Source organism: Phocoena phocoena, chromosome 2, assembly GCF_963924675.1.
Source record: "Phocoena phocoena chromosome 2, mPhoPho1.1, whole genome shotgun sequence".
NCBI lineage: Eukaryota > Metazoa > Chordata > Mammalia > Artiodactyla > Phocoenidae > Phocoena > Phocoena phocoena.
This window is the reverse complement of record NC_089220.1, coordinates 23,683,332-23,696,610: the sequence shown is the minus strand read 5'-3', so window position 1 is coordinate 23,696,610 and position 13,279 is coordinate 23,683,332. Positions and strand designations below refer to the sequence as shown.

At 39.1% G+C, this 13,279-nt stretch overlaps 1 protein-coding gene across 8 annotated transcripts in view; it reads left to right on the top strand.

Annotated features, from left to right (window-relative positions):
- NRXN3 (neurexin 3) overlaps nucleotides 1-13,279 on the top strand; it is a 1,619,945-nt gene that overhangs the window by 749,789 nt on the left and 856,877 nt on the right. For all 8 annotated transcript variants that reach the window (XM_065871334.1, XM_065871333.1, XM_065871337.1 and 5 more), the window contains one exon: nucleotides 5,732-5,851. In XM_065871334.1, coding sequence (XP_065727406.1) covers nucleotides 5,732-5,851 — 120 coding nt within the window. The remainder of the gene's footprint in view (nucleotides 1-5,731; nucleotides 5,852-13,279) is intronic.

Sequence of the window (13,279 nt, the reverse complement as noted above, 5' to 3'; positions counted from 1 at the left end):
TAGGATAAATGGATATTGGGAATCAGCCCAGATGTATCATTCCAGGCTCCCCTACTCACCAAGCCTATCTTTCCATTATGGCCAAGACCAGCTGGTGCTGGTTATTTATCCATTTTAAACTGGGATGTTTGAGGCATAGGTTTGGTTAAGTCCTACTTAGGCATTAACAGATACACACTCTGATACGAGTGTCCTGTGCTTCCAACAGCACTTCTGTCTCAAGGACCTGCAAGTAATAAAAGGCAGTCTGTCAACTTTTGATTTTTCGAGACCTTGAAGAGGAGTTGAGTGAGTCAGTTTGCATGTACAGCAAAGGTGGATTTGAGCAGTAACAGGCATGAAATAACTGTCTGGGACAATTCTTAGAAATAAAAACAACCCCAGATTCAAGCAGAATAATGAGAAATTTGTGGCAGCCATCAGAGTTATCATGTGAGAAAAATAAAGAAAAAGACAGTGCAGTGCTTTCCAGTAAACTAAAAACAGAGCTGGGAGTTAAAACCGAAATACCTACAAACATCATTGACAACTTACTTAGTCCTTTCATGCATACTTCTGTTGCCTTGTCACTTTCCCTACTACACAAAGAAAGTCACCGTCCGTTCTCAAAAGAATATGTGACTATTTTAGTGAGGATTCATTACATATTTAATACACCAGCCCTATACAGGGAGTCCCTGAAGCTTTAGTGTAGTTTGTAGTTACTATTAATAATTTAAAAACTTTCTAAATATGTAATTCCAAAGGTTTATGTTATCTTAGAGTATCTGGAATTTTAGGTTGATTTGGAAGAATGTTTTAGATAAAATTATTAAGTCTTCAGAAATATCTGTTATGTTTATAAACATACACATTTGATATAGATTTTTGTTCATATACTTAGACAAAACTAGATCTTCCTGTTTATTTTTAATTGAATTTTGAACTGAAATAGCATTTGAAAATTTTCTTTGTTAAAACAGCCACATCCTTACATTAAATGTAGGTTAGAGTACTCTTGCTAATCTAATGGCAAGACACACACACACACACACACACACACACACACACACACACCCTCCCTCCCTCTGGTTTATCCACATCCATAGAGGTTAGGTGGATCAGAGGTTAGGTGGATCAGTTGTAGAGTTAGCACGCTTGGGTTGGGTTTGAGACCTCACCCTGCTACTTGTTACCTGTGGGACCTTGCAAAAAACTCACCTGACGGTTCTGTGACTTACTTTACTTTTCTGAAATCCTTGCCTTCCAACTTGATCGTCAGTCAAAAAATTCTTTTGTTTTCGAAGTTCTGGATGTCTTCCATGAGAAAATCGTTCCTGTTTCTCTGATTCTTTAATACTTATAATTGCTTCATCATGTGTTTATGAAGACTAAATAAACTAGTATCTGAAACATGCTTAGTACATTGTCTGGCACATGATAAGTGCTAGGTAAGTCCCTTGTTTTGTTATTGTTATATCCTCGGTCTGATTCGTATAAGATCAAATTATATCAATGGATGTGCAGTCGGAAACATTGTTTGAATTTTTTCTTTTTCCTTTTTTCCAGAGCATTTTGGTATGTTTCTTTACCTTTTCTTTTTCCTTCCTTTCTTCTCTCTCTCTCTCCCTCCCTCCTTCCCTCCCTCCCTTCCCTTCTCTTCCCTTCCCTTCCCTTCCCTTTTCTCTCTCTTTCTCTCTCTCTCAATTTTGAAGACAGTATGAGAATATGAGAAATAGATACAGATATAAGATATAGTGTATTCAGGAAAGGATGTCCTTAAATAGTTTGAAATAAGAAAAGGAGCTTATATTGCCATTTAGAAAGTGTTTTAGAGTCTAGTCCAAACTTGTACTCATTCAACACAGTTATTGCATACTGTCCCTGGGCATTGGGGACCCAAGAGCCTTTGTCCCAACATCTGCTGAGATTAAATGAGTCTAATAGTTAAATCAGAAGAGGAAATGTGGTCAATTAAATACCACCACTACCCCCAAAATGTTTGGTTCCAAGTAGAAAATTGCTTATATAAGGTGATACTTGTAAATTCTATGGATAAATTAGTTAGGAAAACCACATGGCTTTAAGTCACAAAAGAATGACTTTATTTCTTTATCTTTTTTATACTCTTGTTTTTTTTTTTAATTTCATCTATTAAGTAGAAGTACGTTTTTATTTTATTTTTTTAAATTTCTTCCAACATCTTTTGAATTTTCTTTCTTTAAAAAAATTTTATCAGAGTATAGTTGATTTTCAATGTTGTGTTAGTTTCACGTGTACAGCAAAGTGAATCAGTTATACATATACATATATCCACTCTTTTTTAGATTCTTTTCCCATATAGGCCATTACAGAGTACTGAGTAGAGTTCCCTGTGCTATACAGTAGGTCCTTATTAGTTATCTATTTTATATATGGTAGTGTCTTGTTCTTTCTTTCATTCAATACTTTATACTGAATACTTTATCAGAAACTAGAGATATAAAAGGTGAGCAAAACAGACAAGGCTTCTGCCCTCAAGGAACTCATATTCCAGAAGGATGAGACAGACAATAAAGAATTTAATAAATAACTTAGTTACAGTCCATGTAATTGTTGTGAGTTAAATAAAGTGGGAGGAAATAGGCTGGAGAGTAAATGAAATGCTGATGGGGACTTCCTTAAATAGGATAGTCTGAAGAAAGATCATTTTGAGCTGAAACTTAAAGAAAAAATGAACCAGTCATTTGAAAATCTGCAGGAAGGACATTTCAGGCTATGGGTTGGCCAAGAGCAAAGGACCTTGAAGGTAGGGATGGTCTTGAAGTGTCAGAGCAGGGGTCCTGGAACGGAGCAGCTTCAGAACCACGCAGAGGGCTTGTCACAGCTCAGGTTCCTGAGCCCCGCCTCCAGCCAGTAGGTCTGGGTGGAGCCTGAAAACATGCATTTCTCACAAGCTCCCAGGGGATGCAGGTGCTGTTGACTCTGACTCAGGCCCACGCTGTGAGCACCATTGTGTTAGAGAGGAATTGGAAGGAGGAAGGGATGGCTGGAGCGTGGTGGACTGGAGGTGAGTGGTAGGAAATGAGTCTGGAGGAGGAGGCAGGGGCCCTGGGATCTCACCCTAGAAAGGAAGTAGGATTTCAGGCTCAGATGGATGAGAAGTCATTGCAGGTTCTCCTGGTCTTCACTGAAACCCTGAAACTGCCCTTGTTCTTAGACGATTACCGTGTAGTCAAGTCTTTGAGGGTTATCCGATTCTGAATGGCATTGGCCCCTTAATGCGTGGGAAACAAATCCCGTGGACTTTGGAAATGGCCTATAATTCCCTCTGTATGGGATTCCGACCAACCTTTGACAAACGGGACTGATTGCTTGCTTTGCAAAGAACCATTCTCCCATGCCCAGGTTTTAGAAGTATGAGATATTGACAAATCCGGGGGCTGTAGTTCAGATCAGCTCCACATTTACTGAAACACTTTCTTAGCATCTGGCACAGCATAGAACGTAACCAAAGCATAGTACGTGCTTGGTACAGCAGGGACATAACCAAAGCATAGTACATGCTTTCTAACTGTAGGCAGCATTCACTCTTTTTGGGACAAATAGTTTAAAAAATGTGAAAGAATTAGAGGATTATGTAAGCAGAGTACACTGCCACGTGTAATAAAGTGTTAAATATTATCATATATAAATGTTAGTGATGCGGATAATACGTGCCGTGGCCGCTAGGAAGTGGGAGAATTGTTGTCTGAAGTTACTGGGGAATGTTTGATATCCAGGAGGCATTTTAGCTGGTCCTTAGAAAATGGTTAAAATTTGGCTAAAGAGGAAGAGAAAGACATGGGAAAACTTTTGTCTTCAGATTCAGTGAACATGCAAAGAATTAGTGTTTTCCCAAAGTTTTTGCTGTTCGGCTGCCTTTCAAGGGAAAGCTTTCCATGTGTTTCTGATTCTTGAGCACAATTGAATTACTAGCCCATTGTCTGGTGAGAGCTGTTTGGTCAGGGAGCCCCATGGACTTCTCAGAAGCTTTTGTCCTTTGAAAGAAGCTGTCGTGATTTGCCATTGTTAATGAGCCTTGTACTACACAATGCTCAAGTTTAAGACCCACTGAGAACATGACCATGAACCTCCTTTCATCTCCACATGGGGGAACCACATGGCATATAGCAGCTGCAGAAACCCAGCAGCTATGCTGCTCCCCCAGTGTTAGTAATTGTCTTTAAGTTTCTTATGTCATATCCTGACAGCTTTGTATTAGGAGTGATGGTCTGTACTGCTTCTACCCTTCATGAATAAATACAAAATGTCTTGCCACCCAGAAGACAACCCCTTTGTAGTCATGCATCTCTTTTGAATATGCATCCTTAGGACCCGAAAGGCTTATAGTTCAATATTCTGTGCCTGTGTGAGGCTTAGCCTGGAAATTGTGGAATATGCACTTACTGCAATGGATATATTTTTACTGTGTCAAGTGCTTTTTTGCATCAGATCCTGACTACTACATTTGATGAGTCAAAGGGCCCACCTCCTTTGCTGGGGCTTTCTGGGAAATTCATGGAGTTATCCTGAATATTAAGATATTTCCTGTTAGCTTAGATAATTCCAAAGGTGTAGGTTTATCTTTAACGCCAAGATAGAGGCAGAAGATAGAAGTGAAAAAGAGAATGGTGAAAGAGAGGTCCCAGGATGACCTGGGAGAGATGGCAGTCTGTAAGGCAGAGATCACGACTTTTTCAGTTGCTCACTCATATCTGCAGAAGGTTTTGAGAATGTCCCCAAGGTAGGTATACTTAAAGAAAATGAACATAAGTTCTAATGTTATCTTCCTGTACCTCAAATACACCCTCTGGTGTATGCACACTGTTTGAATACATTCTTCTGTAAACCTATAGCAGCAGTGTGGTGCAGTGCACTGGTTCTCAGACGTTAGTCTACATCATAAAATCCTTGTGCAAACACAGATTTCTACCTCCCCCCAGAGTTGTTTCTAATTCAGTAGGTATAGGGTGGCCCAATAATTTGCATTCCTAACAACTTCCCAGGTGATCTGGTCTGAAACTATGCTTTAAGAACCCCTGAGGTAGTTAGTCTCAGAGTTAGTTTACCTAAGTTGGACATCAGGGTCCTTTAATTATCCAATGTGTGACCTTGGGTAAATTATTTTAGTTCTGTGAGCTTAGTTTTTCAAATCTGTGGTACAGAGGTAATCATAATTCCTTACCTCTTAGGGTCACTGGCGAGCTTCATGAGATAAGCTAGACAAAGTGCTTATCGCCTACAAAACAACAATGCATGCTGGCCGCTTTACCCTCCTTCTTCTCCTCCTCGTTATCGTCACACATCTTTCTAGTGTCAAGAAGTAGACTGTAAGAACTTTTGTGCCTTAATTCACAAGAATCATGGGAATGCATTTTTCTGCTTCAGCATTGTTCATTTGAAAGACCATGCTCCAAGTGAGATATCTTTCGACTTGAATGGTAGAGATGAAGCTCTTTTGCAAAGTCTGCCAAAAAGAGAACAGTGTGTTCAGCCCTCTCCCTTCTGTGTGTAACTGTTGATAGTTTGTGGCTAAGTGTGTATTTCTGTTGTCTTACGTAGTGATTTCTTCTTGCATGATATAGAGTTGACATTTTTGGCGGTTGTGTCTTTGAATGTTTTGGGGCATGAGAATAGTAAATTCAAGTGATTGCTTTGAATTTGATTAATTTTAACACGTTTTTCTCTCTCTCCTTTTTTCTTCTTTCCTGCTCTTCTTATGAATTACTAGGACCAAGTACCACCTGCCAGGAGGATTCATGCGCCAACCAGGGGGTCTGTATGCAGCAGTGGGAAGGCTTCACCTGCGACTGTTCCATGACCTCCTATTCTGGAAGCCAGTGCAATGATCGTGAGTACAACCTTTTGATGCTTGGGATATTTTCAAAGAGTTCAGAGGTCTGGAGAAACCATAAGGGACATTACGTAAAAGGATGGCTCTTCTGAAAGATTCATAAGCAATTTCTCATCCAGAAACTGGGATAATAAAGGACTAATGGTCTAATGGCAAAGCGACATTTCTTGTTCAACAATACTAGATGTTTTTCCATTTACTTACTCTCTGTTTTCTTTAGATTAGATGACCTTTGACAAACAAAACAATTATGACAATATTCTTGTTCTAAGGAGTTCAGTTTTCCATTAATTAAATCATCTGGATAACAATTTTGAGACTCTCCCACTTACATTGCCTAGAACTTGGAGGACATTTAAGGAATGTAGCTATTTTTTCAAAATGTCTGAGTTTAGAGAATTTCTTAGGCCTTCCAAGTGATGAAGACATTAAGAGAGTTTATTATTTTTTCCAACTAGAAATGTTTAATGCATTCTCAAGGGTCTTTCAAATGTAGGCAGAGATTCCCTCTGGCTAAATTTATTGATATCTGTTTAGTTTATATATGCATAGTCATTCTGTTTATATATATATATATTTCTATTTTGTGAGTATGTTTATATGTATGTATCTGTGTATTTGCTTTGTATTGGAAGAGAGCCAGTTGTTACTGTTGTCCACTAGTGATGCTTCGGGTACCTCAGCTGTTTTAATTCTAGGAGAAGACTGATTTCATGAAGGTGATTCTAGCACTGATGGTGGAGAGAGTTCAGTTCTGTGGGAATCTATAGCCTGTGTCTCCACGTCCTCCTAACATGGCCACCTTTAGAAATGAGCAAACACTTGAAATCTCTGAATACCTATTGCAAAGTGATTTGTTGAAAAGCCCTGACTTAGTGGGTCCTGCTGACCTTCTCATTTTCTAAATGCAGCCTTCATCGTAGGAGTTTATTTTATAACCTGAACTCATAGTTGTCATCAGTTGGTTTTATAAAAAAGATGCGTAATGTTATCTGAGCAAATACTGAAGTTACATTACAGTTTGTACAAGTGGGAGCGGTCGCCAATTACAGTGCTATCTCTGTTATGTCTATTTGGTTTTCCTTGATTCCTTATTTCTCAACTTTTTTTGTGTGTGTAGTTGTCTCCTGTCCTGTTTTCCATTTTTTCCATAGGCCTTTTTTCTTTATGTACCCTGTCAGTCTCTTAAGATACACTAAGGAGAAACAAGTGCGGAATCTGGAAATGTAGAGAGAAAATTCTTTGAACCTCATTGATCTAGGTGTAAGCGTTTGCCTCTGGATTTATAATGCAAAGGACACACTGTTTGCAGAAGCCTTTGGCATTAGATGGCTCTTTCCAATTATTTGGTATTATTTTTATTGAAAGTCCTGTTTCCATATTTATGATTTGGAAATACTGTTCCACTCTAAAACAGGCAGTGATTGGATTCATCCAGAGTCCCTGAAGAATTGTTCTATATGCTCTTTCTTTTCACTCCAATTTGTCTGCATGGGAGGCTTATTTCCTAAGTGGTAGCATAATGCTTCTTTATCCTCACAAGTTTATTCCATGTCACACATACATACCAGTCCCAGTAAACCACGGTCAGGAAGAGACTGCACAAAGGAAAGACGGAAAGGTAAGTTACGCTAACTGCGGTGAATAGGCACAGTCTTCAGAAGGTATGTATGCATTTTTTGCTCACTGAAAAGTTCCTTTCGCCACCCAGGCTAGGCATTGTTTTCTGCTAAAAATCAACCAGGATTCTTTCCAGTTTTCTGTGATTGTGTCTGATTTTGCCAAGAAAAGATTGTGCCTCAGTCTGGGATGAGGATATTGCATTATCTGACCTGAACAATTTGTCAGTGTGTGATGAAGTACCAGAACCAGGACTGGGAAAGGTCAGCGTTCTTTTGTGGCAATAGCTTCTCATCCTTCAAAAACGTTTCTAAGGCATCCAGGTTTAGGATAATGTATTTTGAACTTTATTCTATAAGCAATGCAGTTGAATTTTTGATTGTAAAAGACTTCTGAGCCCAAATCATTAAAATAATCTACTTGCCTATTCTCCTCTTGGAGAGTGGACCAGGGCTTCTGTGACTGGATGGCTACATGGATATGTGAGCAAGTACATTTTAATAGCAGAATGTGGGGAATATATGGAATTCAGATATACGTGATGTAACTATGAAGTTCAGATGTAAACTTTTAATGAAACCCAACCAAATACATCAAAATGGTAGGTTGCTTAAAATTGTTACAGCGAATGTCTCTGTATTGAAGTATTTGGGGTAACTTCACGTTGGGAACTAGCATCAGAGCCAGTTGTTGCACCTAAGAAAATCAGTCTCAATTCTTTATGTCATAGGTTATTATTTTCTGTATCAACCTGGATCCTTAGAGTTGTAACTTGCTACTCCACAGACAACTTCAAGATGATGTTACCTATCTAATACTCTGTGTGCCTACCTTTGTCAGCAAATCATGGTAGCTTTGTTTGCATCAGGAGTTGAGTATTAACCCTCAGTGTCACCAGCAGATTGGAAAAAGGCTCATGCTTATCATTGGCGAAAGCCGTGGGGAAAATTGCAAAGAAAGAAGAAAGGGTAAAATAAGTGAATAGAAGATGAAGAAGGATGAAAGAGAAGGAATATAGAGAAAAGCAGAGATTGCATCTTCTATGAGAGAGCACAAAGATGGTTAATAGTTGCTTTGGTAACATGCATGTCACAGGTGGCCTGCCTTTGACCTAAATAACAGAAATGGGTCATGCATTGTAAGTGGAGTGACATCAAGGAAATCTGGCCTTTACCCGATTCTTGGGAATAGCATGTTTTGTAGAATGTTGCATATGTCTAAAATAAATTATATTCCTTAGAATACTGTCATAAGACCATGTGAATTGGTTAGAAATTCAATCTAATGGCTAAAGTTGTTTTTGCGGGGGAAAATGTTTGAATACTTTCATTTTCCTTGAGCAGTTTCTCAGGACAGCAGCTTGATCCTCAATTAATAGAAATGAAAACATCTCTATTTATTATTGCATATCCAAGAATTGAAACTTGTTCAAAAGGGAAATGGCTAGACTATGGTATTTTTCAAAATAAAGTGCTCAGTTCATCTTATGTAGAAAAGTTAATTATATCTGGACGTGACTTGCAAGTTTCTAAAGAAATGTCTGCATTTTAAAGTCGTGCCACTTCTTCTAGAATTGGTTCTATCACTTATAACCTTTGTTTTGTTCTTGCCCGTTTGCTAGGTTTGGCATTTGTTTGACAATTTCGAGGTGCTGTCACATAGATGCGGCCTCCATGAGTAGAGTTTACATTTAAAAATTGTGTCTTGTTTAGTATGAATAGACCAAGCCTGCATGGTTTTAACTTTATTCCGTCATTCTTTTTGAAAGCATGGTGGGTTGATGGAGCCAGTGGGGTAAATTTCTTGTTCATTCTTACAAAGATAGCTGTAAAACTGATATAAGTGGTTGTGAAAATATGACGTGTATTCTCTGTAGCTGGTTACCTTGTATGAGAGTGATTTCCTTGTATTGGAGAGAAAAAAAAAATCATCTGATTGGAAACTCAGGTATAATTGATTTATTAATCGTCTTATCTAGTTTTAAGACATGACTTTCCACCATTTCATGTAATGGTAAAATCATAGGGAGTTTTATTAGGTGATGTTTCAGGCTGGTTTGAAACTACAATGGGCAAAGTCATCCCAGAAGCAATTTTGAGTTCATGTAGGGTCCAGTAAGATCCATGAAAGGACACACAAGTAACGTTCTCCAAAGAATATCCTCAGTTCTGAAAACTTCAAAGCAGAGGGAGGCTGATTTCCCCGAGGGTGAGAACCACCTGCATACCACTTAGTGACGTGTTGTAGGGGTTACATTTTAAGAGCAACAAAAGGAAGGAAACCTTTTAAGGGTCCTTGTAAGGAGATTCCTTTTGGATATTGAGTTCTTATTGGTATTTTAAATCAGGACAGAGAGTCTGAGCAATTTCAGTATGTTGTAGACCTTACACCATCAGGTGAATCCAGGATCCGTTTCCTGTATTGAATGGCAGTGCCAACCCCACTGGCAACCTATTGATGAGTTCCTCTCTTCTTCACAACTCCACACAAGGTCTCAGCAAAACCAGCCCACTCGCACATTCCCACACATATGCGAAAAAGTTATCATTTGGGAGGACTTTTTGAAAATAGCGATTTTAAACACTTCACAGCTATTACCTTTAGGCGTGTTCATGACAACTGTTTTGAGTAGTATAATTTTGGAATCTCGTTATTGCTTCTGTGCCCTGGAGAAGTGAATGTGGGACAGTCTGTGGCATGTGAGTCCACACATCAAGTTCTTGGATTTATAGATTGGATGTTTATAACGGCTTTGTGGGGTGAAAAGATGGGAATAAATGTGTGTTCTCAGCCCACCTTCAGCAGCCTGGTGCCCACACTACATTGTGCGATGTACGTTGTGGGCTACTTGCTGGAGAAATTGCTTGGTTCATACTGGCGTGTGATAATAGATGTTCTTTGCTTGCAACAAATCAATAGCAAGCCACTGTGGATTGTGCAGACAGTGGCGTGTGAAGGGCCTTTTCAGACAGTTTTATGCTGGAATGGCTGTTAAGCTGTACTGTTGGCTATTCACTGGCCTTTTGCTTTTTACTTATTGTGTGGGTTTATTTATTTTTTTAATGTAGGTTGGTATATTGATTAAATCTGTTAAAAACACATTTTCCATTCAGGCTTCAGAAAAAAATAAGCAAATGCACATTACTTAGTGCACAGACAAGGGGACAGACATGTGTGTATGCTAATTCTGTCTCTTGGGTCCATATAGGTACCTTGGCATTATGTTATGAGCCTGTGTTGTTATATTTATAGCAATAATTTCCCTGGATATCAGACTACAACATATTCATGTGTTTGGTAATGTGTTTACTTCCTACCTCTGTTTTCATGCTTTACCTGTCCAGCAACTAGGCCATATTTGAGAAGTTCACTATTAAGACATCTATTTTCTGCTTAGAACATACTTTATCATTTACTCATTCATTCACTCACCAAACATTTCTTATTTGCAGATATGATCATGAATAGGATACATTCCTGTTCTTAAAGACATTACAGTCTAATGGGGGAAGACACATATGAACGTGCTTTAATAGAAATATGAACAGTATACAGTGAGAGGTCATAAGGTGGAGTGAGATCAACTCTCCCTGGGGTTGAGGCTCCATTAAGAACTACTGCTTTTAGAAAAGTTTTCATTGACAAATGAGTCTTGAAAAGTTTGTAAATACTTCCTAAGCAAATATGGTATGAACTAGGGTTGGAAAGGAAATGTGGCGTTCCAGCAAGCAGAGAGAAATATACTATAGCCACTGGTAATGTTTTGGCTATTTCCTCCCAGTTTCCCCGCCCCCCACAAGCTTTTGCAAATCGCATGGGCATACTCTTGCCCAGGTGTTGTACCTGTGAATAAACCCGTGTGCCAACACTTGTCACTGTCAGAGATCGGGGGAGCTTTCAAAGACTCCTCCTCTGGTTGGGAGTGGGGTGGGACTGTGTAGGGAGGGGACAGACGTGTGTGTATGCTGATTCTGTCTCTTGGGTCCATATAGGTACCCTGGCATTATGTTATGAGCCTATGTTGTTATATTTATAGCGATAATTTCCCAGGATACGAGACTACAGTATATTCATGTTTTTGGTAATGTGTTTACTTCCTACCTCAGTTTTCAGGCTTTACCTGTCCAGCAACCCTCCTTGAGCCAGGGGAGGTTCTGGAAGCCGCCTGAGTCAGGGGTGGGGCCTCGATGGCCCTTCTTCAATGGGCTCCAAGGGACCTGGAGGAAAGCATTCCTTCCTTTTGGTGGTCAAGCCCTTTAGAGCTTAGTTCTGAAGAGTGGGTGTCTGCACGGGGTGAGCTGTCTCACCCCACAGCTCTCTCCTGTCTCTCTGAGACAGGAGCTGGCTCCTTTCCCTCTCTCCCCGTGAGACGGCACAGAGCCTGCAGCAGTCAACGCGTGTTGAGTGAATGAGTGAGTGACTAATTCTCCTTGGGGTCTCCAGCTGGCTGTCGCTCCTGCCACAGATCTTAGGGCTCCCATTCTAAGGTGCAGGTCACTTTTTCCCTCAGGGAATCTGTTCTTCAGTTCCTGCCTATTCTGGCACTGAGTCAGAATACGGTATTTCGCTATTGTGTGGATTCAGCCCCACCCCTGCCTATTTAGAAAATGCTGTTGTGATTACCGATTTCTTCCCAGTCTTTATTCTAAGCATTTGTATGGTTAAAATTACACTCAGGTGAAAATCTGTGCTCTCATTGCATAATTTGCATTTTCAAAGTGTAAAAAACATTAGATTTTCTAATTTTCTTCAGTAGAATGCACATGATGGTGCCCAGTTCACTGGGGAAGAACCCCCTGTGTTGAATCTCTTGCCGGATCCTAGATGTAGACCTAGTACGGCCCAAATCTTATTTCATTGAACCATTGGTAGACGTTTATCTTGGAAGTTTAATTACAATAAACCATATTTTTAAAAGGTTGATTTGTAATATATATAACTTATTACATTATAAAAGACTTCATAGTATAGTCATTAGGTTAACTAGCTTTAGAATCAAACTGCTTTAAATGCCAATTCTAACTCTAATACTATGAAATTGAATTAGCCTCCTTTGTTTCAGCACAAGGAGTGTGATCAGTACTTCATAAATAGGAGTAGTAACAGTTTTTATTATAACTAATACTATTTGATACTTGTCAAATCAAATAGTATTTGATATTTGTCAAATCCCTCGATATTTGTCAAATCCTAATGTTGTGCTATGACCTTTAGAAAGATGTTGTCCCTTTAATCATCCCAAAGTCCCTAAGAAATACCATACTACTATTGTCCTGATTTTAACAGTGGGAAAGATGAGGCCACACAGTTAGGAAGTAGCTGAGTCAGAACTTGAATCCAGGTTTGTTTGACATGAAAGCTCACATTATTATTAGATTTGCTACTACTTAGTCGTTATTAGGAATAATCACAGTGAACATCTGCACTAATTACTAGACTAGAGGGCTTAAAATTTCAGGTGGGCAAATCTTTTCAGACAACCAAATTATTGATACATAAGAATATAGGCTTGGAAAAGAGAAGCTCTGTGTCCTTGGTTGTTTATTTTATCACATTCTGGAATTCTGAACACTTCAGTTGTTTCTGTCTTAACACTTAAATGGGGCCATTTAGCAAGAACATCTTTAGATATTATAGATTTAGAATCAGAATATCCCCCCATAGCCCCAAATATTTATATTTGCATTCTCAGTTGGCCAGCTTCTGATTTCCCATCTTTTTTTCTTACTTTATTGCAATTTCAATATATGCCATAAAGCATAGTGGATGAGACAGTTGATGTAGAGTGGATGGCTTCCGTTGAAA